The 26,665-nt window shown below is 39.3% G+C and overlaps 1 protein-coding gene across 1 annotated transcript; it reads left to right on the plus strand.

Annotated features, from left to right (window-relative positions):
- The first annotated feature begins 663 nt into the window (after positions 1-663).
- On the plus strand, positions 664-26,287 carry LOC144616039 (uncharacterized). The gene is made up of 5 exons (XM_078445121.2): positions 664-1,137; positions 20,211-20,352; positions 20,511-20,556; positions 24,472-24,558; positions 25,825-26,287. The coding sequence occupies exons 1-5, from the start codon at positions 1,015-1,017 to the stop codon at positions 25,946-25,948; spliced, it is 522 nt and encodes a 173-aa protein (XP_078301247.1). The 5' UTR covers positions 664-1,014; the 3' UTR covers positions 25,949-26,287.
- The last annotated feature ends 378 nt before the right edge of the window (positions 26,288-26,665 follow it).

Here is a 26,665-nt window from a genome sequence, read left to right on the forward strand (position 1 = left end):
GCAAGCAGGCAAGCAAGCAGCAAGGTAGAAACAGGGCTTGATTGGCTACGAGGTCAGGATTTCCTTGTAAGGCTAGCAGGTCCTGTCTCCTAGGGTAAGAAGAGCTAGGGTAAGATAAAGAGAAATTGGAGAATTGTGATTGGTGTGTGTTAGATTTCCTTGACAGTGAGGTGTTTTCTGTAAGTGCAGGCTGGCTTAAGCTTAGATTTGTGCTGTAGGCCCCGCCACTGGGGTGGCCTTCATTTTGTGGGGCCTGACGTATGAATTAACTTGATCAACATAATCCATCTCATTTGCCTCATGATTTCTAGCTTACCTCGCTTTTCATTTTGAATTCACTTGATCAATATAATCGATCTATTTCATTTGCTTCATGATTTCTAGCTTACCTCTCTTTTCATTTTGCTTTTTTCATAGTTCATTTTCTTCCGATTCATCTTTTTGTCCTATACTGTCTTTTCATCCAAAAGACTTCCTTTTTATAAAACTGGAATTCTAACAGTTACTAAAAATAAAGAAGATTCAAATTCACCACCTTTATATTGTACTACTTTGGAAAAAAAAAATAGCCTGGAGTCAAGGATTTCCTCTGTACAGCTATGTTTTTCTTCAGGTGAGGTAGTTTGACTGACTTGGTCTGTGCAAACAGAGGGACAAGGGGAAATAAATCTGGATGTTCAGCATGAAAAGAGCTAATGACAAAGCTATTTTTAGGGATGGGGCTTTTTGTCTTTTCCTATGTTATTTTTTATGGGCGCTTGATATCTCTGTTCTCCCGTTCTTATCTTTAAAAGACAGCTGCTTTACCTCGGGCATAAATCAGAAAAGCAAAAGCGGCTCCCGGTGAACAGCTTGGGCCTGGAGGGAAGATGAAAGGGGATAAAAGTTGAGAGAGGGGAGGGGAAGAATGAAGGACCCCTGAAGAGTCCGCGCTGGGCCAAACCCTGCACGCGGAAGTCCTCTACCCTTCCGAGGAGCCCGGGCCAGCCGAGAAGCCAACCTGAGAAGAACGAGATGAAGCCCCGGATGCCTCAGAAGCAGGAAAGAAGACCCCGGGCAAGTGACACCTCTGCCTTGGAAGCCAATTCGCCCTGGAAGTACAAGGCGCTTCCTCTGCCTTCCCGGAGTAAATGGGAGGTAGGTGCTCAAATTCCGCGACCCAGGCAGGAGGCACCTGGGGAAATGGACAGGATGTTACCAGTTGTAAGTCCTAGTCACGTGCAATAGGAACCGCGCTGGAGTTCAGAGTTTACCGATGAAGGAGGTCAGTTTTCTTGGAAAACATATGGAAGAAAGATTTATTCAAGATTACACACGAGTCTGGGATTCCTGAATTAACCCGTTAATTTCTTTAAAATTCGCAAGAGAAAAAAAAAAACCTCATTAAAATATGGCGAGAAAAATTATTTGACACCAGATTGCTAGCTTTACATTTTTCTTTCCTCTCCTCCCCTCTCTTCTTTCCTTCCTTCTTCCTCCCCCCACACCCCCTCTTCTCTCTTCTCTCCTCTCAGCCTGCCTCTAGGAATTGTATAAACACGGCTTAATTTATGCCAATTTAGCTGGAAAATTGGACGACTCACATCAATTTCAGTTAAGGTGTCCATCGTTTGAAAATTAGCTTTGTACTGAAGATTTAGAGCTTTTTTTTTTTTTTAAAGAAATTGTGTGGGGAAAGAATAAAAATCTGCTACCAGATCTGTTTGCTATCAGTATTTTCAGACCCCTCATATTTTAACATGCTCTTACCTTAAGTTATTAGAGAGTGGATTATATAAAACCCAAGTAAATAAAGGGGATGGGGGCTGCAGAGGTGGTGGATGGGGATATGTCAGCAATTTGGGGATGGCAAATCAGGAGAGGAAAAAGTACAAGTTCATTCTTATTTTAGATCTTGCAGCTAGAAACTTGGGGCCCTTTAAGGAGGCCAGTCTTGATTTATATTACTCCTTCCAGCTGCATCTATCTCTCTGCATTTTTCTCTTGCTTGCTGGCTAACAGACATAGCACTCCAAAGACAGGAAGCAAGAAGCACTTTCAGGGAGCAAGAAATTCAGCTTCCAGCTACACACACACACACACATACACACAACCACCAGAAACCAAAGGAAGCTAGGAAGAAGTCATGATGTACTCCTAAGGAAAAGAAGCTAGGGGATTTATTAATGTAGAAGTCAGTTTTACAGAATATTCTTGAACAAAAACTATCGTAACCGCTGTGCTAACAAGCAACACTAATGCCCTAGGGAAGGAGAGTACAAGAAGATTACCAGGAATGGTCCTGATTCTGCTTTAGGAGTGAGATCTTTTCTCTAGGGACAAGATAAATAGCCACCCCCAGGATGCTGTCCTCCCTTAATGCACCCCGTTTCATTAGTTCATTGCCACCTAATTACAGCTGAGTCCAAATAAAAACGTAAAATGAATATTATTTACTTACATAGGTTGAATGATACGGGTGGCCTTGGACTGTGAAAGGAGACATGTCACTCTCGGGTTTTTTTGTTGTTATATCTAGGGTTTCCTATCTACTTTGGGTGAATTATCACCAGCCACATGAAAATACACTGACTAAAAAAAGACCGGGAGAAGGTGCACATCTTCCTCTTGTGCGGAGTGCTGATAAAGTTATATGGCTATTTTATCTGTAGAAAATGCCGATTATTAATAATTCAACAATAGATCTTCAGGGTTCCAAGTGCTTTAAAGTCAATAATGTCTCCAAAATATTTATAATTTGAGACCACTGAAGACTTACCAGGATGGTACAGCAGAAAGTCCCCATCAAAATACCTAAAATACCCACTTTGGCTCTTACAATGCCAACGTTTTATTTTTCATATTTTGGCACGTATAGTAGAGTTAACTAAATGCTGGTGCTGTGTTAGTTCTTCGAGCTATAAATATGAGCTAAAACGGGAACAATTGTGACAAGGAATAATGACATCACTGTTTTTATTCCCTGTTCACACCTAAATTGGTCCATTTAGCAGCGGGAGAGGTGGAACACTGGGTGCAAATAGGACTCTGCAGGGGCACCTGGATGGTTCAGTCGGTTGAGCATGGGACTCTTGGTTTCGACTCTGGTCATGATCTCGCAGTTCTCGCAGTTCGAGACTTTGAGCCCCACATCAGATTCTGTGCTGACCGTGCTTGGGATTCTCTCTCTCTCCCTGTCTGCCCCTCCTCTGCACTCTTTGTCTCTCAAAATAAATAAATAAACTTAAAAAAAAAAAAAAAGGACTCTGCCTCTAGGAGCTCTGTTGAGTTTTGGCAGGACAGTTATCCACTGATGGGATTCAAGATGGGAATGCCACATCTTGGGAAGGATTCTAATAGTATCGCCGTCTATGAATTACTACACCCTCAGCAGAAAGTCACAAGGGTCTAAACCTGCTCAATATTTATTTTCTTAGGTCACCCATCTAATATTTGTCTTTATTTATAAATTAAATTTGGATGTCTGATGATAAAGCAGTCATATATTTTTTTCTACTTTCTAAACTAATCTTTTAAAGGTTATTTATATAAGCGGTCTTAAGCAACCAAGAGTCGGTCACTTAACCGACTGAGCCACCCGTGTGCTCCTCTAAACTAAATTTTAATCTTCAAAGCTATATGCAGACGTAGTTGAAAAAGCCCAGTATTTCATAAGGCTCGTAATTTAATACTAGCACTCTTCGCCTCCTTCCTTCTCCTGATTATTGCCCCTCAGAGAAAACCACTTTCAACTTTTAGGCTTTTTCCTGGTGTCCACCGCCATCTTTCTAAATAACATTCATTTCATGCTATTTTGTTCAATTTGTGTGCTATTGATCAATTCTCTATTTCTAACCCCTGCTCTCTTTCCCCTCAAACACAGAATTCTCCTCTCCCCTTTCTAGTATAGCCACAACTTCATTTTTGGCTAAATATTCCGTTTTCGTTATTATGACCATTTAAATAGTAATATAATGTAGGGGAGGAAAAAGTTTTCCTTGGCCCTCTTAGGATCCTTGGTCGAGTCTAAATAATCAAACTAACAAAAACAGGAGAAAAGCATACAAGTGTACTTAATATAAAAGTTTCACGTGACGTGGGGATCTTCATAAGGAAATGACAACCTGAAAAAATTTCTGAATCTGAGTGTTTCTGTGCAGGGTTTGATGAAGCGTTGGACTTCACGGACAAACAGGACAAAAGCTGTGAGCTAAGTGTAGCCACCTGGGACAAACTCAGCAAGCTTCTCCATTTGGATTCTGGGTCTCAGAGACAAGGATGACCCTTTCCTGTGGGTAGAGCGAGGGTAGCTGTCAGATGAGGGTCTTATGAACTGCTTCAAGGGAGAAGGACGGGAGAAGATCAGAGAAATCTTCCTGCTTCTGCGGTTTCCTCAAACTCTTTCAGCTTAAAATATTCAATAGACCAAGGTGCCATATTTTGGGTATCCTGTTTTGAACCTCATGATTATCATGCTTATAATTACTTTCTTCTATAACTTTGTTTTCTAGGTAGTTACAATTCTTTTTTTTTTTTTTTTTTTTTTTTTGGTTAGTTTTCTATGTGCTGATATCTAATTTATTCTGTGTTACTTCACAAAGCAACCTCCTAATATATTCTAGCACTTTGGGTAACCTCTCAGTTCCCCCCCCTTTTTTTTTTTAACATTTATTCATTTTTGAGAGACAGAGACAGAGTGGGAGCGGGGGAGGGGCAGAGACAGAGAGGGAGACACAGAACTGGAAGCAGGCCCCAGGCTGCAAGCCTTAGGCACAGAGCCCGAAGTGGGGCGCAAACTCACATGCCATGAGATCATGGTCTGAGCCAAAGTCAGACGCCCAAGCCCAACCGACTGAGTCACCCAGGCGCCCCAGTTTCCCCATTTTCTTGAAGACACACCCTCTACTCTGCTGCTCCAATTTGGGCTCTGTCCTCTCCACCTGCTTCCCTGCTGCCTTCCTGGGATTTCCCATCACATCATCCTGGAGATTCCCTTTGCCTTCCTCCTGTTCTAGATTCCTCATTCTTGGATCCCTGAACCCCCCTTCTTCTTAGTTCACTTTCCTATTCTTGTGGAGCACTCAAACCTGGAGACCTTTGCATATCTGCAAATGGAAACATTCTAATTCTATCATCAGATTTATTTTCGAGTTAGACTGGGTGTAGAATTCTAGATTTGAAATACTTTATTCTTCAGATTTGGAGCGATTGTTCTACTGTGTTCTAGGTAATACAGTTTTGATACTATACATTGGTATATTCTGATTCATGCTTCTTAGTATGTGAAATCTTTTTCCTTTTCTTTTCCTTTCCCCCATCCCCCCATGGAAGCTATTAAAATCTTATTTTCTATAGCCAATGTTGTGAAGTTTCTTAGTGATATGTGTTTATATGTTTTTACTTCCCTTATTGTATTATACACCTTTCATCATGTTGTGACCTTTTAGTCTGAAAACTGTTTTCAGTTTGAGAAGATTTTCTTGAATCATTTTTTGATCATTTTCTTCTTTTCATTTTTTCTGATTTCTTCATGGACCTCTTATTATTTGGAAGTCAGATTTCCTGGAAAGGTGCTCTAATTCTCTTTTATTTTTTTGTCTTCTTGTTCTCTGTATCTCTCTCTCTCTCTCATTGGTTTCCTGCCAATTTAGTGAAGTTTTAGGACATAATATATTTTAGGAGAGAACATAAATGTATTTTTATTGCACCATATATAACCACAGTCTGACAATCATGAAGAAGCTAAAGTTTTGCAGAGAACTAACTACTCCCTAAGAACTAGTGGCTAACCAGATTATAAAAGGCCAGTGACTAAATAGACAATTGGTACAGGATTATCTTCTTTTAATTCAAATATGAAATGATCTCACATGAAAATTTCTGTGAGGCTGACTGACAAAATACTTATTAAATAGTCTAGAAAGGCATTCACACAGTTTAGAATAGGGAAGTTATTTCAATTCTCAAGGGAGAGAAAGGAAAACAAAATCAATCACTTGTGTGGAATCTCTACCTTGTCCCTAAGATTAAACTGGTCTTAGAGCACCTGGGTGGCTCAGTTCGTTAAGCGTCTGACTCTTGGTTTGGGCTCAGGTCATGATCTCACGGTTTGTGGGTTTGAGCCCCACAAACATCATCTGTGTTGATGGCATGGAGCCTGCTCGGGATTCTGTCTCCATCTCTCTCTACCCCTCCACTGCTCTCTCTTTCTCTCATAAATAAATAAATAAACATTAAAAAAATAAATAAAAAACTGCTCTTAAATATTAGTGGCACTCTTGTGGCCATAAAACATGCAACGAACAGAATACAGACATGTCCTTTTTACTACTGACCTGATTTAAAAAACGCTAGAGTCATTAGAATTTTCTTTTTAATTTATGGGGAAGAGAAGAAAAGTCTAATTTCATTCTAGTTTGGACTCAATTTTTGTAGCCTTCTGTCCATATAATTTTGATTTGAGGGACATTTAAGAATTAATGCTTGGGGTGCCTGAGTGGCTCAGTTGCTTTAGTGTCTGACTCTTGCTTTTGGCTCAGGTTGTGATCTCATGGTTGAGTTAGGTTCATGAGCGGAACCTGCTTGGGATTCTCTCTCTCCACTCTCTCTGCCCCTCGCTTGCTCGATCTCTTTCAAAATAAATAAATAAACAAAAAAAAAATTAATGTTCCCATAACTAATTATTGTAGCTCTTTCTTAGCTAACAGTAGTTTTCAACATACCCACCCACCCCCATGTTAATCAGGACCAGTATTTTTTTTCTGAAAGTTTTTAAATTTATTTTGAGAGAGAGCATGTGCGAGTGAGGGAAGGAAGGGCAGAGAGAAGGAGAGAATCCCAAGCAGGCTCCTCACTGTCACGTGGGACTTGAACTCATGAACCATGAGATCATGACCTGAGCCAAAACCAAGAGTTGGATGCTTAACCAACTGAGCCACCCAGGACCAATATTTTCTGACACACAGAAAATGTGCCTGATAACACAGGCACACCCATGGATTACAGGCACTGCTGGGGGCTTCCTCTTCCAACATGAAGACCAAGTCTGTCATTCAGGAAGTATTTGCAGAATTTCTCCCACTACTACTGGCTAAGCACTCTCAAGAAGAATAAATATGTAGGATAATGTAGGAGACACACATGTAATTGGAGAAGTCATAGGTCTTCTTTATCTTGCAATTTAACTCAAGATTATTTTTTCCGTCCCAAGTTACATGCCTGCTGATGAGTTATTTATTAGCACTGAGGACATGAAAAAATCATGGGCTGTGAGTAAAGGGTTAACACCAGGATGGGGCTGATGCAAGAGGAAGGACCGCCTCCTCTCTCTGGGTAAGATTGCCTTGGCCACTGCAGAGTTAAGATAAACTGTGGAATGTTGTGTCTCCTGTGCTTTATTTACCCTTCTCTGTGCAAACCGCATGTGGGCTAGGGGTTCTGTGAGTTGGTATGCAGGTCTCAGGATGATATGACTGGAAGAGTTTAAAAGATAGCGGGGGAGCGGAGGGTGGCTTCACTGTGGCCAGTGACCACACATGTGCTCTGTGGCTGCCCCACGAGCTGTGGATGGTGGGTGGCTTCTAGGCCTCCTGATGACATGTGGAGACTGCACTTACTGTATTTCCTGTCCCATTTCCCTCTACAAAGCTCAGCAAATATGGTGTTAGACTAAAGCCTATTGGTGGCTTGCGAGTCTGATTGTCAGTTTGGACTAGTAACGGCCATTGCAGCACCTCCAAGGTGAATTCAAAACTGTTATCTCAGGTTATTTTTGTGTTTTTGGTTTGGTTTGGTTTGGTTTTTTAGTAACTTAAGCTATTTCCATTTTATAAATTACCAATGTATGTCATGTTTTTATATTTCTCAATAACTACTTGAATATTCTAAACTGGTTTTTCTTAAGAATTGAAGCTAAGAACAAAGACAGATAACCAGTAAATTCTGTAAATTCAGTTCAAGGTATATTCCACTCAAACTCACTCATTCAAATATTACATGAACCATAGTATATGAGGCAGTTAGCCAGCAGTAGGAATACGAAAATAAATTTTTTAAAAAGTTTTTAAAATTTATTTATTTTGAGAGAGACAGAGACAGCATGAGTAGGGGAGGGGTAGAAAGAGAGGGAGACAGAGAATCTCAAGCAGGCTCTGCACTGCCAGTGCAGAGCCTGATGCGGGGCTCGAATCCACGAAACCATGGGATCATGACCTGAGCCGAAACTGAGAGTTGGACGCTTAACCGACTGAGCCACCCAGGTGCCCTGGAATACAAAAGTAAATGACAATACACAAAACACTGTTTCCTTTGTGGAATTTACAGAATGTGGGTGTGTGTTTTTTAATTGTTGTGTGGATATCATTCATTTATTGAAATTAACAGTGTTATGAACACATCATAGAAAAATGCTCCTCACAATATGAAGGTGAATATTGACCATCAATAGGGCAAAGCTATCTTCAAAAGATAGACATGTGGGAAACTGTTTCACAGAGGGGCGTGGCTGCTTTCCAACTGCAAGGCGGTGCTATGGAGGAAAAGGAGGATCACCTAATCCACTGGCTGTCATCTACAGGTGGACAGGGGGGCCCAAGGCAGGGCCTGGAGATGAGCTAAAGACTTCTGAATAACTCTGGGTGAGATGGTGCTGGCTGAGTCAAGTCTGTGAGAGCGGGGAGGATAAAGGTCACATGAGAGACACCAGGGGTCTGATCAGGAGGGACTAGTAACTGACTGAATGCAGAGGAAATGAGAAGGGGGTCAGTTGTGAGGCAGAAAATAGGGAATTTAATTTTGGACGAGTTGAACAGTGTTTACTCTTCTCTGGGTCAAAAAATGTTGGTCGCATCAGTGGCAGAAGTTTTGGAAGAAATCCATGAGGCAGAATCAGATACCATCCTCTCATCCTTGGAATTTCGTACATTTTGCATCTTTATTAAGGAGCTTATTGTGCTGTTTTGCAATTTGCTTATATCTCTGCTCCACAACTTTGAAATGCTTGAGAGCAAGATCTGGGTCATACGTTTATCTTTGTGACCACAGAATGTAGCACAAATTACCTCCTCAAACTTAGAGAATTGGCCATAGTCAGGGACTGAAATCTTGATTCCAGTCTTGTCATCACATAAGGACCCATTTAAAACTAGTTTCCTCCTTAATGAATTTTGTGTTTTAACAGATCTCTCTCAAACAAACTGCAATTTAAAAATAATCTCTGGCTCCTGATCACTGTTGATATAAACACTATACTGGCTAAAAAAAAACATTCCAACCAAGAGTAAAGCAATTTGATGTTTTAGCTTTAGCAATACTATTGTAGTTGAATATTATCTTCACCGAAATAGCTTGAGGCTTCCTTTTATTCTCCTTAACATTTATTTTTGAGATTTGTCCCTGTTGATATATCCAACTTAAGCCCATTCTTGCCTAGAAACATTCATTAGAATGTTGCAACCTGGGGGTCTGGGTGGCTCAGTCGGTTAAGGGTCCGACTTCAGCTCAGGTCACGATCTCACAGTTCATGTGTTTGAGCCCGCATCAGGCTCTGTGTTGACAGCGTGGAACCTGGAGCCTGCCTCAGATTCTGTGTCTCCCTCTCTTTCTGCCTCTCCCTGGCTTGTGCTTTCTCTCTCTCTCAAAAATAAATAAAAGCATTAAAAAAAATTAAAAAAAAAAAAGAATGTTACAACCTTAACACAGCCTTGGTGGTTACCTCTAGGAAACGAGCAGGTAAGAGGTGAGAGTGGATGTGTCATTATTTCTACAATGTTGTATTTCTTTTATTAAAAAAAAACAAAAACAAAAACAAAAACTCTGGAGCAAATATGGCAAAATATAAACCAACCATATATGGCTGGTGGGTGCATGAATAATCTAATCTATGTTCTGTATGTTTGAAAATTACATGCTTTAAAAGATGAAACAGCTGATTTCAAATAGCTCTTTTAAACAACTCCTATAAAAAGCTGTTGATGTATTTACTCATGGAAAAAAAAAAATACTGTGAACTTCTCTTCTAAGAACCGAGATACGAAATATTTGCCCTTAACTTTAGAAAGCAAAACTTTAAAAACATTAGAATATATATAGAATTCTAATTATTGATGATAGAGGAAGAGAGATCATAAAAGATATGAAGCTTTCAAAAACTAAAATTTTGCTACTTAAAGTGACTATGTCATTAAGTCTGTATAGCTGAAATTATCACCTTTATTCAGGTGGCTCCAATGTTTAGTCTAGACATCTGTAAAATTCTCAACACCCGTATCCAACAGTCTGCTTTACAGCACGTCTTTGAGCCAGATACAATCCAAACAAAAATCATGAACCCCTGCACCCTCCCTCCTCGACACATCGGAACCTCGTCCTCTTATCCCAATGACTGGAGTCATGCAAGTCAGACACCCACGAAATTTCTTCGTCACAGACACTTACGACATTAGTATTTACTTCTTTCCATGGTTTTTGTTTTTTTTACAGGAATCTTTTTAAGATCGCATCCACTTTATGAAGCTTATTTCAGTTAAACTAGCATTTTGTCCATAAATACACTTGACCTGATACACAAACTGAAACACAGCCAGTATGTGCAAGTCATGAACAGACCCCAGGGAATAGTCATGCTTCCTCACATTACCTCAAGCACCCTAAGTGACATATGATCACCAGACATATACACTGAGTGAATCCCTGGGCTCTCAGGAAAGTTTAAGTTTTTAATACAATATATGAAAACAAGTTGAAATATTTACCTCGCTCCCCAGTGAAACATCCTGTGTGCTTCGCTTTGGCAGCTGTAGCTCCATACTGCAGTCAGAGTGATATTGTTGAAACACAGAAGTGATTATGTTCCTCCCCAACTCATCGTCTCCCTGTACCACATACCTATTAACATTCCAGAGTTTTCTTGTTGCTCTTAAAATGAAGACAAAAATCCTTTACGTGGCCTTTGAGCAAAACTTTTCATAATTTGTCCTCTGTCTCCCTCCCCAGCATCATCTTACCAAAATGAACTCGTAACTCTTGGATATAGAAAAATGAAGAAATGAAACTCCCTCTTCATTCTAGTACTAACCTCAGTTGTACTTTTCCTTGCATATTTTATTTGTTTAAAGTATCTATCTCCCAGGGCGTCTGGGTGGCTCAGTTGGTTAAGCGTCTGACGATTGGTTTTGGCTTAGGTCACGATTTCACAATTTGTGAGTTCTAGACCTCACAGAGGCCTGCATCGGGCTCTGAGCTGAGAGCTCTGAGTCTGCTTGGGATTTCTCTCTCACTCTCTCTTGGCCCCTTCCCAGCTTGTTCTCTCTCTTTCTCTCAAAAAATAAATGAATAAACATTAAAAATAATAACAATAAACTATTTCTCTCCCATGCCAAAAGTTATATATGTTTTCATTCTTGTTTTGTTTTGATCTGTTTTTGTTCATTCTGTAACATCTAGCATAGTGCCTGGCTCATTTTTTTTTAATTGAAAAAATGATCCAAAGAGAAAGAAGATAAAGCATCCTCTCAAAAGATTAATATTTACATAGGGCATTTGTCAATGAACCCAATAAAAGAAGGATGTGTAAAAACTCAAGGCTCAAACAATAAAGGGGGAATATAAGTAAGTAACATTTATGTGCTTATGAGAAGAAAATGGAGGCTTTTTAAGATTAGAAAAGACAAAAAAAATGGTAATACATTTATTTTGGAGATGATAGTGACAAAACATTGACCATTGGGTTTTTATTTCTTTATCAGTATTGCCATTTGGGTATGCAGATTGTGGGAAATGGCCTAATTATTCTCTTAGGTTAACCTATATATTTTTTTGGTCCAAATGAATTATATACCTAGAAACAGAAAAAGGTGACTGATGGGGGGCGCCTGGGTGGCTCAGTTCATTAAGCATCCGACATCAGCTCAGGTCATGTACTCATAGTTCATGAGTTTGAGCCCCACATTGGGCTCTGTGCTGACAGCTCGGAGGCTGGAGCCTGCTTCGGATTCTGTGTCTCCCTCTCTCTCTGCCTTCCCCTGCTCGCACTCTATGTCTCTCTCAAAAAAAAAGAAAAAAAAAAACGTTAAAAAAAATTAAAAAACAAAAGGTCGCTGATGGGATTATTAACCATATATATATATGTATATATATGGTTAATAATCCCATATATATATATATATATATATGTATATATATGATATTGCTTTTTATGTTAAAAACATTTTTTGAACTAGTTTCAAATGTACATTAATGTTACCAGAACAGACCAACAACTTTTACATCTTCATCATCTGTGTGGGTGGCCAATTAGCATTTCACTTCATTTGTTCTCTTTCCTTTCTCTCCCCACTCAGCATGATGCCTATCATCCCCTACATGCTCCAGTTATACCCCCAAATTGGAATATGTAACAACAGACACTATGATCAAGAAGAAAATCAACATTGGGGCACCTGGGTGGCTCAGTCGGTTAAGTGTCCAACTCTTGGCTTTGGCCCAGGTCATGATCTCTTGGTTTGTGAGTTTAAGTCCTGCTTTAGGCTCCACTCTGACAGGAGGGGACTGCTTGGGATTCTCCCTCTCTCCCTCTCTCTCTGCCTTTCCCCTGTTTGTGCTCTCTCTCTCTCTCTCTCTCAAAAAAAAAAAAAAAGAAAAGAAAAGAAAAGAAAAGAAAAAAGTAAAAGTAAAAGAAAATTAACACTGATAGAACACTACCATGGAAATGTGACTTCATTCACATTTTGCCAACTGTCCCGACAATGTTTCCCACCCCCCCCCCCCCCATTTGTGTCTCCCAGCTTGTCAATGTAAGTTCCTCAGTTCTCCTTTAATTATCAATCAACATTTGGAGGCAGGGCTTCTAAGGTTTTACTCTCATGTCTTGTTCCTCATCAAGTTTTCTACATCAGCCTTAGTATTCATTGATAACTCCCATCTGAATCAACCATCATACTGAAGGCTGTCAAACGGTGATTCCTTATTTGCATCATTCATTTTACATTTAGTAATTTCCATTCCACTGTAAGGAAGAACTTTCCCTTCTCCCTCTTTTTGTTTGTTTGTTTCAGGACAGACTCATGGATTCCAGTTTTATTTAATGGTTTATAATCTGATAATCTCATTAGGTATTGTGATGCAGAAATTGTCACAGATTTAGCCTGTGGGAGCTCCTTCATGCTGGCTTCTGAATCCTTTTGACATGCCCCCATCATTCATTGAACATTGCTTTCAGAGATAAGATGCTCCAGGCACATTTTGTTCATTCCATATTCTAGCCCTGGAAGAGCCATTTCTTGAAGGAACCTTGGTTTCTTTTGGCAGAGGGTAATATTTAGAAATAAAAGTCTGGGTTCTCAGTGTCATCATTGTTACTGAACTGTTATTGCATCTAGAACTTTTCAGTGAAGAAAGTTAGAAATCTATGTGTATTGTATGTGTGTGTGTGTGTGTGTGTGTGTGTGTGTGTGTATGCATGCATCGATGTATACACACATATTCAATTATAACTATCCGTGTGTGTGTTTTAAATTTGATTTCATGGTGAAATCATCCTATTTTCCTCCTATGCCTTGGGGTTCTTTCTTGAAGATTCTGTATATGTTGCAAATTCCTTCTCAGATAGAAATGTGGTTTTATTAACGTCAATATATCTCCTTATATGCTTAACAATTAACTCGTTTTCTCATTGTAGTAAATTTTCCAGTCACTCAGTAGCTTCCTCTGCATACCACACCGGTCTTACTTGGACCTGGGTTCACTGACATCTCCATGGTGGGCAAAAATGGAAGGACGGGAAAAAAAGATGGGAAGAAAAGAAAAGACGAGAAGTTGGAAAATCCCAACAAGATATATATTTTTAAAAGTTTATTTATTTTGAGAGAAAGAGAGAGAGAGAGAGAGAGAGAGAGAGAGAGCAGGGGAGGGGCAGAGAGAGAGCAAGAGAATCCCAAGCAGGCTCTCTGCACTCATAATACAGAGCCTGATGTGGGGCTCGAATTTATGAACCATAGGAGCATGACCTGAGCTGAAATCGAGAGTCAGATGCTTAACTGGCTGAGCCATCCAGGCGCTCCTCAACAGGATATTTGAGAATTCACACAGTTCTTGCCAGTTTTTGAATATAACATGATCTATCCTTACTGGATCTCAAACTACCTCGACTCATTGACAACTAACACTGTTGCTGAAGGTAAGAAAGCCTTAGCCACTCGCCCATAGCAACTCTAAGTGAATTTCTATTGTATTGATCTGATATTTCATGATCAGAGAGCCAGAAAGAGTGGTAACAGACATGGGCGTAAATGCTCAGGAAAAGGAGTGTGGTGATCCTTATGAGCCAGCAATGCTTCCAAACAAAATTACAAACAAACCTCATTGTCTTTTTAAATGGAATCAATAGCTGTGATATAGATATTTTAAAAAACATTTTTTTCATGTTTATTTATTATCGAGAGACAGAGAGACACAGAGCGTGAGCAGGGGAGGGGTAGAGAGAGGGGGAGACATAGAATCTGAAGTAGGCTCCAGGCTCCGAGCTGTTGGCACAGAGCCCAACACGGGGCTCGAACTCACAAACTGCGAGATCATGACCTGAGCTGAAGTCGGATGCTTAAGCAACCTAGCCACCCAGGCGCCCCAGCTATGATATAGATATTAATAGCGATGATGTAGATATGTTGTTTGTGAATTTTAGCAAAATATCTCATGATGTTTGGAAGACAAAACTAGAAAAATTTAAGCAGAGTGTTAGAACAATTAGGTGAGCGGCTGGTGCTGATTTAACTCTATGGAATTTTCAGTAAGTTCGGGGTATGATCAAGGCACAGAATGCAAAGAATGAAATCCCTTTTTCTGCCACAGTCTGCCCTGTCTCAGGAAAGAAGACTACTATTCACCCTATTGCTCAGGTCATGAGCCTTGAGGTTATCTTTGCTTCTTCTCTTTATCTAACTCTTCATATCTGATTCACCAAGTCCTGTCAGCCCTGTCACGAACGATGAAGAGTCTGAGATTTTACCTGCACAGAAGCTAACGAATCACCTGCCGCGGTTTCAGGGATGTTGGTGGGACATGTGAGACCGCTGGCTCAGAGACAAAGGATGGTTTATTACAGCAATAGCAGTAGCCAGAACTTCAGCATTTGTGACAGTTCTCTGAGCCCGATGCCCACAGGGTGATGCCAAGAGAGTCAAGTGATACCTGCACATGCAGTGGGTTGAATTATGGCACAGGGACTCTGATGTTTGGAAATTCAAATCTTTTATAATAGACAGCGATCCTGTGTAGCGTTTGCTTTGAAGGGTATACTTGTTTTCCAGGGCTCTCATAGCACAGTACTGTAACTTTGTGAAGTACTATAACTGGGTGAAAAACAACAGAAGTTTATTCTCTCACAGTTTGGGGGGCCAGAAGTCCAAAATCCAGTTGTTGGCAGGTTTGGTTCTTTCTGGAAGCTCTGAGGGAGAATCTGTTCCACACCTTTCTCCTCGCTTCTGGTGGGGCTGGTAATCTGGGGTTCCCTGGTTTGCAGATGCATCACTCCAATCTCTGCTTCCATTGTCACATGGGATTCTTCCCTATATGTCTCTGAGTGTTCACGTGGCCTTTTTATAAGTCCAGCAGTCATTAGGTTTAGGGCCCCCCTAACCCAGTATAATGTCATCTTAACTCATTATATCTGCAAATACCCTGTTTCCAAATAAGAAGGTCATATTTTGAGGTCCTGGTAGAGAGAGAGGGAAGGACAAATGTCACAGTCTTTTTTTTTTTTTTTTTTTTTTTTTTTTTTTTTTTTGAGGGAGAGAGAGAGAGCATGAGCAGTGGAGAGGCAGAGAAAGAGCAGGACAGAGGATCTGAAGCAGGCTCTGAGCTGACAGCAGAGAGCCCGATGCGGGGCTCGAACTCACAAACCATTAGATCATGACCTTAGCTGAAGTCAGACGCTCAACTAGTTGAGCCACCCAGGTGCCCCATCACAGTCTTTTTATAATCTAGTCACAGAGGTGATATTTGGGGATGGCTTCATGGTTGTGTGACTTATGCATTTGCATAGAGCTCTGTGCTTTAAAAAAAAAAAAAAGCCCACACTTGGCTTAATTCTCTGGTTTCTGAATATTCCTAATAATTCTTGAACCAAGGGTTCTATGAGTTCATTTTGTAGTAGGCCCTACAAATGACATAGCTGGTGACATCCTATTACTCTTGTATTCTATTGGCTAGAAGTGAGTCTCTAGATTCAGCCAGTACTCAAGGGGAAGGGCTTATATGAGATGTCAACACCAGTAGGCAGTGAACATTTGAAGCCATTTTAGAATTTGTCTATCACATTCTGTTCATTGGCTCCAATGATTCATCTTCCGCTTCTGTGCAAAATGTATTCCTCACCCTCTCCCAAGGTGCCCCAAATTCTTATCTGAATATAGTATGACCTGAACACATAGAATCTCAGCATCTAAACTCTTTGAATATAGTTTTTTTTTTTCTATCTGTGACCTGAGAGACTAAAGAGACAAGTTATTTTACTCCATACACCCAACATACAATGGTGAGACAGGCTGAGGAAAACTGCCCTAGACGTATCAGTTCAATTAGGGGAAAATGGGAGTCACAAAGGAGTGTTCAATCCACAGCAGTTCTGAAATCCAGTCAGGCAAAGGTTCAAAGTTCTTTGATTGGGTCTCAAGTTCTGGGAATAATTCTTCTTGGCTTTTGGTTCCACCCTCTGAGCTGTTGTCTCCACTCTCTGTTCTATCCCTTCCTTTCTTCATAAAAGGTAGCATGTGTTTGCAGCTGAGTACTTTTCTTAGTCCACTTGCTGGAAGTAGAAATTTGGGGATCCAATGACCTCTTCTCATTTTGTACTATCTGTCCCTTTGAGTTAAGGCTGGAAGTGTTCTGCTGATATAATTCTCTCAAATCTTTCTGGGTTTCCTGTGAAACTCATTGTTGTTGTTGTTGTTGTTGTTGTTGTTTTTAAGTTTGAGAGAGACAGAGACAGTACAAGTGGGGGAGGGGCAGAGAGAGAAGGAGAGAGAGAATCCCAAGCAGGCTCCACAGTGCCAGTGCAGAGCCCAGTGGGGACTCGAACCCATGAAGCTGTGAGATTGTAAGCTGTGGGCTGATATGTATTTAAGTGCCCTCAGATGTTTAACCTACTGAGCCACCCTGAGCCAGGTGCTCTGAAATTCTTTGGGTTTTACTCCATTAGACAAAGCCACAACCACATGTCTTTTTGAGATAAGCCCTTCTTTACTTTTCTTTGTCCTTCCTTTCTATTCATCCTTTTACATATATATATGTATATATATACATACAGGTATGTATGAGCACAAGCAGGGGAGGAGGTAGAGGGAGAGAGAGAAAAAGAGAGAGAATCTTAAGCAGGCTTCATGCTCAGCATGGAGTTCCACTCAGGGCCTGATCTCAAGACCCTGGGATCATGACCTGAGTGGAAATCAAGAGTCAGATGTTGGGCTGCCTGGGTGGCTCAGTCTGTTAGGCATCTGACTCTTGGTTTTGGCTCGGGTCCTGATCTCACATTTTCGTGGGTTCTAGTCTTGCATCAGGCTCTGTGCTGACAATGTGGAGCCTACTTGGGATTCTCTGTCTTCTTCTCTCTCTCTCTCTCTCTCTCTCTCTGCCCCTTCCTCACTTGTGCTGTCTTTGTCTCGAAATAAATAGATAAACTTAAAAAAAAGTAGAAATTAAAAAAAAAAAAAGAGTCGGATGCTTAACCAACTGAGACACCCAGGTGCTCCGTCCTTTTATTTATTTTCAATTTTTTAACTTAACATTTTTTTAAGTAATCTCTACACACAGCGTGGGATTCAAACTCACAACCCTGAGATCAAAAGCCAGTGTTCCCATCCTTTTAAAATTTGTAAACCTTAGCTCAAATTATTCTCTACTCTCCTATTCTTTATGGCATTTATTACCATTCAATATATCATATGTTTTACTTATTTGTTTTATTTATTATCTGTTTCTTCATTTTTTGCCCAGTTATAATGTAAGCTACCACAGGGCAGTGAATTTTGCTTGTTTTGTTTATTAGTTTACCCAGAGTGGTTAGAATAGTGTCAGACACCTTCAAGACAAATACTGAATAAATAAAGTAATTTCAAAAAGGATTTCAAGAGTTTTAAAACATTCATCTTTTGTGAAACATTATAACATATAGAAATATGTGAAAGGCCACCTGTTCATGAAGAAGAATCAATAGAGATGAGTTTGTATGTCCTGATAAGAGGATAAAAAATTAAAATAAAATACCTCCTTCACAAAACCCAGAAAAGACAAAACGCATCTCCAACAACAAAGAACACCACTAATGTCACACACACACACACACACACACACACACACACACACATACACACACAGGTTGACATAGACTTTGTCATTCATTGTTGTGAATAACCAACAATTCCCTAATGAGAAGGGAGATACATCATCAAATTTGAAGTTATATTATGGAAATTATTTAGAGTAACACATAACTTATAAGCAACATATATTTATAATATAAATTTAAATAGTTATAATTATACCTTATAATTTTGCCCATATTGTATTATGGTAAGGTTATCATATTCTTCTCTCTCGTATCTTCAGTATGACCATTAAAAATGTTTAGTGATCCATGTTTTGCACTTATAATAATTCTGAATTAAAGTCTGCGAAACTCCTCTGTTATTCTCTGAGTTTTCAATTCCTGATTGATTTGTTTGGCAAAAGACTTGAGTTAAAATAGTCTGTGTTCAAGTTCAGTTCTTGGTATAGGAATCAGTAATTCATTTTTACCTTTCATTCCAGCCACTGAGAGTTGGGTTTTTAGGTTAGAAGCTGCATTCCTATCTTCTCGTAGAAGTAGGGTCGCACCCAAAAGGGAAGATGTCAATCCCATTGCATTTTCTTCAGAGTATGAACTCCTCCTTACAAGCTGGCTGAGGACAACCAGGGAATGGATCCAAGGCCCCTGGACTGTCTAGGGAGAAGTTTGTGGTCTTGCTGCACTTCCTTCCCCAGTTTCCTGTCAGCCACCGAACCTGCATGAATTGACATCTCAGACGGCATTTTGCTCTGTCTCTGGAAATAGCCATGGCTGTGCTGATTTGGTTACTGGACAATGTAAACTTGCTCTGGGCATGAATCCGTTGCTGAGGTACCAGCTTCTCATAATGGGAAAGGACCTCACTTAGAAGGACTTCTTGAAGAGAAGTGAGTAGCACGTTCAAGCTAGAGAAGGGTGATTCCAAAGTTCCTGCCAGTTCACTGGTTCTTTTAGGAAGGATCCTTATACTGTCAACTTAGGCTACTGGTATGGGCTGAATTGTGTCCCTCAACCTCAAATTCATATGTTAAAGTCCTAACCCCCAGTACCTCAGAATATGACTGTATTTGATACAGGATCTTCACAGAGGTAATTTAGTTAAAATAAGGTCATTAGGGTGGACCCTGATCCAACATGACCAATGTCCTTATAAGAGTAGGAAATTTGGCCACAGAAATGTACAGAGGAAAGATGATGTGAAGATACAGGAAGAAGACAGTCATCTAAAGAAAGCAACCCTGCTGACACCTTGATCTGGATTGTGAGGAGAGAAATTTCTGTTGTATAAGCCACCCATTCTGTTGTACTTTGGTAATGGCAGCCCTAACAAACTGTAATTCTCATCTTCCTTTGCCTTCTGGATGCTACTGACTTACCTGGATCTTTTCAGGGAGGAAGCTGAAAGTGTGGTCAGAAGGTCTCCTATTTCTGTAGAAGCAGCTGATGGTATGAGAAGAACAAAGCAAGGCTATGACTTCCCCAGACTGTGGTAGAGCAGGTCAGGAAACTCCCTCCCCATCTTACCTCCCTACCATATTTCTGCCCAAAGAACAAACACATTAATTCTTTTTTTTTCTCTCTTCCTCTTTTGTTTCTGCCTCCATTTTCCCCTTTTATAAATTGCCAAAATCCTATTGGTCAGCATCCAATCCCAGTTAATTACCCAATCTAGTTATCTTGCATCACCCAAGGAATGTACTGTCAGAATGACTAAAAACATGTTAAAACACTAGTGATAGTAAATATTTTTTCCCAACAGAGACCTATTAAGGGCACACCTTATCTTTAAATCATATACCTCTCATCCTGAAATACCTTTCTTATGGAATATACTCATTGCTTCCACATCTGAACCATACCTGAAGTAGATCCTCACATTATTCTTCCTGTTCCTCTTTTTTTTTTCTTTTTGCAGATCCTGGTCATAATGGGAACCATGATCTCTCTGTTTTATATGTGGCTGTATTCCCAGAGCTTCCATTTCCATGTGGCACATGTTTATGCACGCTTCGGGTATTCAAGTGCCCAGCTTATTGTTGGCCAGAGATACCTGAAAGGTAGCTTCTTTGTTCCTCTGGTGCTCATTTTACTGGGGACTGGGCGGGAGGCAACTTGCTCATTGGATTTCTGTATCTGTAGGTTTATAGAGGATTTTAGCACCAAGCAGTTAACAGACTCCCCCCCTTTTTTTTCTGCTTTTTGCTTTTATACCCAGGAGCTGGTGTGGTGAAGGATGAAGAAATGGCAATGCATTGGTTTAGGTAAGAAAGATGATACCTACCAACAGCAAAACTGCAAGGTATTCAGGAAGTGCTGAAATATAAGACTTTATGATTTTTGGTGCTTTTTTCCCTAGAACATAAGTAAGATGGAGATATAAACTCTCTTAATGTCAAAGTCTTGGTACCTTCTCTACTTTTTCCACTTTGCAGTGAAGCATGATGATGGGGCTGATGCACTTAAAAATAGTCTTCACAATGTAAGCAAACACTAGGTTAACTTTATTATTTTTTTTATTTTATTATTATTTTTTTAATTAATTAATTATATTTCTTTTTAATTTACATCTAAATTAGTTAGCATATTGTGCAACAATGATTTCATGAGTAGATTCCTTAATGCCCCTTACCCATTTAGCCCATCACCCCCCCACAACCCCTCCAGCAAGCCTCAGTTTGTTCTCCATATTTATGAGTCTCTTCTGTTTTGTCCCCCTCCCTGTTTTTACATTGTTTTTGCTCCCCCTCCCTTATGTTCATCTGTTTTGTATCTGAAAGTCCTTATATGAGTGAAGTCATATGAAATTTGTCTTTCTCTGACGGACTAATTTTGCTTAGTGTAATACCCTCCAGTTCCATCCACGTAGTTGCAAATGGCAAGATTTCATTCTTTTTGATTGCCAAGTAATACTCCATTGTATATATACACCACATCTTCTTTATCCATTCATCCATAGATGGACATTTGGGCTCTTTCCATACTTCAGCTATTGTTGATAGTGCTGCTGTAAACACTGGGATGTATGTGCCCCTTCGAAACAGCACCCCTGTATCCTGTGGATAAATGCCTGGTAGTACAATTGCTGGGTTATAGGGTAGTTCTATTTAGGTTAACTTTAAAAGAGCTAACTTGGAGCACATGTAGCTTTCTAGGTCAAGATTCAGAACACCAGTAATTTTATTAACAGTGTTCTGTGTTAGCACTATCTTGCTTATTAAAATTTTGAGCTCTTGACTGTAAAAGACACATTAATTTGAAATTTAAAAGTAGAAATACATATTACTTATTGTTTAGTCCATTTTTTTGGTCTAAATTTTATTCAACTGTTTTATATTCAGTGTTCTAAATTTTTCACAGAAGCTTTCTTGATTTTGATTGCATAGTCTTGGCCTGATGAATCCTTAAAGAAAAATATCCCATGTTATTATATTTTCAGTTTGAGAAAACAAGAGTAACTTTGGAAACATACACTTGATCACCCCACCTCACACTCTAGAGGTTGAAAAAATAAATAAATTGGCTCTGAGATGTTAGAAACTCTATTTTATATGGAGACTGTGGTAGAAAATAATGACAAGTTAGGTACAAAGCAAGAGTCACTTAATATAGAGAACTGGCTTTGAATTCATACAGTCTCAATTTATCTGAAAGTAGAATTTTGTTATGGTACTCTTTAAGCTGTATTGTCCAATATGGCATCCACTAGCCACAAAGATCATTGAGCACAAAATGTGGCTAGTTTGAATGGAGATATAAAATACACAATGGATATTAATGTGAAGAAAGGAATATAAATTATCTCATTAATAATTCTTTATATTGATTATATGTTGAATGATAATGTGTGACAGGGTTAAATAAAATGTTTAAATTAACTTTACCTATTTCTTTGAGAACTTTTAATATGGTCACCAGGAAATTCAAAATTATGCACAGCTTGCATTATATTTCTATTAGATAATGCTGAAGTGCAGTCTCTCGTGATCCTGAGAAATGTTTGGTTATCTTAGAGAAAAGTGAACACACTTATGACTTTGCCATTACCCATGAACCGATGAGCTCATGCATCTCAGAGGTTGCCTTTCTTCTCTCTAGAATAGTGGTTGACCAAGTTGGCTACTTATTAGAATCCATCCCCCGGGGAGCTTTGAAACATAGTGAGGCTTAGCTCCAGATTGACTTAAGTGAGCAGAAAAAGCCCCGAGTGACTGTAAATGTATGACCAGATCAAACCACTACTCTAGAAATCTACAGTGGTTATAAAGTAAACACGAACCAGGATGGGAAGTCATTTCAGTAACCCATTTCACCACAAAGTTTAAACTGGATGTTCTGATAAAGTTCACCTGCCAAATAACTTTGAGAATCAGGAAGGGAATGACATGGCTCTAGAGTAGCTAAATGTGGTTGGTGACTGACTGTAGGAGGCTGAAGCCCCTGGTACTGGGAGTGTAGGCCACACACCTGCAGCTTTGGCATCACCTGCTGGGCACTTGTTATAAATACAGCATCTGAAGCCCTAACCCAGCCCTACTAAAGCAGAAACTTCACTTTAACCAGTTTCTGGGGGTGACCAGTAAGTACATTAAAGTTGCCCTAAACAACATTTTGGAAGCTAGGTCCTTTCTTGCTTGGGACCATGCAATTAAAGGCCAGTTTGAAAAACCTTTCCATCTTTCAGTGATGGCTTCTCCTGTCAGGAACGGGGTGGGAAAAGCATTACAAAAGCAAGATTTCCACTCATATACTTTTAAAACGGAATTTATAGTTTATAACTTATAAAAATAAATGTATGCCTGATGTGAAAAACATTGGAAAAAAAATCACCTATATCATATAGCATAGTAAAACTACTTTAAACATTTTGATGGGTATTCTTCTAGACTTTTTTCAATTAATATATTTATACTATTCCTTAATTTACTTGAAGATTTCACTATTTTATGTTTAGCCCTTTTCCTAGTTTCTTACTATCGCAAACTGTCATTGGAAAGAGCCATTCATATGTACCTTTTTGCACATCTGATTTCCTTACCAAAAAAAATAAAAACAAAAATTAAAAAAAAATCACTAAAAATAGAATTATCAGAATTATCATTCCTAAAGCTTTTATATGTATTGTAAAACTATTCTGAAAGATTGCCCAAGTCCACTCTAGTATATACTTATAGACTTATCAATATTGTTTTTGATCATTTGCTAATCTTTGCCAACTTGAATAGCACCGTAAGAGGTCTCATTTAAAATTTTTTTTATTTTTATCAATTGTGAAGTTGAACATTTTTTAAAAACATCTGTTGTAATTTTTATTTCTTTTTCTGCAAATTGGCTGTTCATGTTGTCTGCCCATTTTTCCTTTGGATTTATTTTCCTACTCATTTTCCAAAATTTTTATGCATTAAAAATAGCCAACTTTTGTACATTTCCTTGTATTGTATTTCTGACACCTTCCCCCTGCCCCCATCCTAATAATTTGAAAAAAAAAACCCTGCAAGGTAAGAAGGTAATAATTATATAATCTGTATTGTCCAATATGGTGACTATCAGCCACATGTGGCCATTTTAATTTAAATGAATTAAAATTAAAAATTCAGTTCTTCAGTTGCACTATACATTTCAAGTATTTAATAGTCACGCATGACTAGTAGCTACTGTATTGGACAGAGTAGATATAGAACATTTCTATCTTTGGAGAAAGTTCTATTGGAAAGTACTGGCATATTGCATTTATATTATAGCAATTGGAAATAGTGCTTTAGGACCAGCTTACATTTTACTGAATTCCTAACATTCCCAGATGATGTTTTCCTGTATTTTGATTTCCTGTATATTTTGGAGATAAGAGTATAATTATTTTGATCTTTGAAAAAGCTGATGAATGGGTTTGGAGCAAATAAGTGACTTAAATATCCTTACTTTTTTTTTTTTTTTAAGTACTGTACATGTTTCAAATAAGAGACATTTTTGATGAAAGAGACTTACTAACATTTAGTCTAGATCTATAAGATGGAAGTGATGGTTTCCAGTAATGGTTACATATTTGTATTGGCACTGCCCAAGCAGATGCTTTTTCAAGGGACTGTTTTTCATTTTTCATTTTTTTATTGCATACTCACTCCCCATTACCTTTCCAACCCATATCACCAGTCCCCTTTTCTCTTCCTTTCTTTTTTTAGACAAGCCTCCAAGCAAGGCCATCCCCGTGCTTCCTTTAACCTTGCAGTAGGAAAACTGAAAAACATGACTGGGTCCATGGAAGTAGGGTAATGAAATGAACTGTCTTTTCCCTTCTAGCTGAGATGTCATTCGTCCTAAACCTGCCCCCATATATTACCTGCAATTGACAGACAAAAGCTTTTTATATATAGTTCACTTCCTACTCTTGCCTTTTTATGTGCTTACATTGCTATGAGTTATGATAAAAGTCACAAAGCCAGGGAATCCAAGATTCAAATCTTTGCACAGATTCACTGATTATACTGTTAAGGCATTCTATGAGCTTGAGATGAAAGGCCAGATTATCTCATGGTCCTTACAATCTCCCATACCCTGGATGTACCGTGTTTATGGCCTTGTAGCATTTTCTTTTAAACAGAATGGAACATGCAAGAATATCAGGTAGATAGCTCTATCTGGGCACCAATTCTTCTGGTGTCTATTGTACCAATCCTCTTTTGGTTACTCACAGTCATCAAGAGAAGTACTGCTATTCTCTCTGGAGAAGTTCTTAATGTTTGTGAATAGTTCACAGACTGGGATGGTTATTATACAGCTATTTTGAGGCAGACCCCCAAAAGACCCTATTTTGATAGGGTACCAAAAATAAACCATTAAACTTTCAGCTTTTTTTTTTAATTAACATAACTGACATATATTCCGTTACCCAGAAATGTGTACAACCAACCCCCTCCTCCAAATTCCATTCCTTAATCGACCTCCGACTGATGGCTGGGCAAGGTCCAGAAAGAGGGCGTCTCAGTGAGGCACTGATAGGTAGGGTGAGCCTTGGGAATTGATAAAATACTCAGGGACATTGGTTGCATGTATTATTGGTAATGAAATTTTGAAATGACCCTTTTGAAGCAGCCAAGTCAAAATGGTATAGTCAGCATGTTCTTGTTATGACTGACGGTTGGTAGTTTCACAGCTGATGGGCAGGCATGTTAAAAGGGGCCCCTCTCCAGTTACCATTTCCAAACCAAAATACAGAATTTGCTGGCAAGAGAAGGGTCTCAGACATTACCTAAGAGTCTTGGCTAGAAAAACTCTTCTAAACAGGGCAAAAAAATTCCGCTGGACTCTAATGTTGTGACACGATTGCTGTGGGTGGCTTTGATTTGATTATGAAGACACTCAAGATAAAACCCAGATGAAATGGCACGTGTTTCCCTCAGTGCCTTAGAATGAGTCCCGACAGGTGTTAACCTGGCCCTTAGCCTAAACACTGGATGTGCAGGTGCTTTTGGTTTACTTTTTCTTAAAGTTAAAAGCTTTACTTTTTCTTTGTACTAAATAACTGCTTCTTTTAGGGATGTAGAGATACTCCTTAACGTTGCTGCAAGACAGGGGGTCCAAGAAGCCCAGGAACTTCTGGAGAATGTTATCTGGACCAGAAGCAAGCTCTTGCCGACTAAAAAAATGAGGGTCTTTTAGCCCGTGTGCTGCTTGCCCCTTAGTTACAGTTTTCTGTGCTGCTGTGTTATCAATTAGCCTAAATCCTTTCAGCAAGGTGTTGCTTGTATTCTCCTGGGATCCAAGTGTGACCTCTTCTGGATGGAGGAGTATTTTATTTGGATTTCATCGCTGCTCACCTCAGCTTAGTTTCAAGTCAGCGAGCAGTATATGAAGTGGTGGGAGGGAAAGAAGGAAGAAACCTGTCACCAGGGATCTGGCTTCATGGATGTGTTAGTTGGCACCCACAGATCACTGAAGGAGCTGAACCCATCATTCACCTAATCTCTGACATGTGGTGTTCTGCTTAAAATAAACTTGTTTTCATGGCTCTACCTTTCAATTTGCTGTGGCATTAGGTTTCTATGGTGTTTTGTTGTATTTGCTTTTTGTACTACTTTTTATAAAAAGTCCTTTATTGGGGGGGGGGGGATAAAAAGGCTGTGAATATCGCCAACAAAAGACAAAAGGATAAAGTATAAGAGCTCACATTTATTGAGCACCTGCCATGTTGCAAGGTTTCATCCTTACTGCTTTTAAGTATTTTGGCATTCACTAGTTATAAAAGCCTTATGAAGGTGGGTAGTATTGTTGCAGGATTTTTTACCTCAATACCTGGGAATGGTTGTCTTGCTGCTTTGAAGAATGTAGAGGTGGACACAGAATGAGCAGCAGGCAGAAGTTTAATAGAGTGTAAGA

Source organism: Panthera onca, chromosome B1, assembly GCF_046562875.1.
Source record: "Panthera onca isolate mPanOnc1 chromosome B1, mPanOnc1 haplotype 2, whole genome shotgun sequence".
Taxonomy (NCBI): domain Eukaryota; kingdom Metazoa; phylum Chordata; class Mammalia; order Carnivora; family Felidae; genus Panthera; species Panthera onca.

What these genes read in the sequence shown, in the direction of transcription:
- LOC144616039 (XM_078445121.2), top strand. Translation starts at nt 1,015, where the DNA reads ATGAAGCCCCGGATGCCTCAGAAGCAGGAAAGAAGACCCCGGGCAAGT. An exon ending in CTTCCCGGAGTAAATGGGAG is followed by an intron (nt 1,138 to 20,210) that starts GTAGGTGCTCAA and finishes TTCTTTTTGCAG; the next exon opens with ATCCTGGTCATAATGGGAAC. An exon ending in ATGGCAATGCATTGGTTTAG is followed by an intron (nt 20,557 to 24,471) that starts GTAAGAAAGATG and finishes TTCTTTTTTTAG; the next exon opens with ACAAGCCTCCAAGCAAGGCC.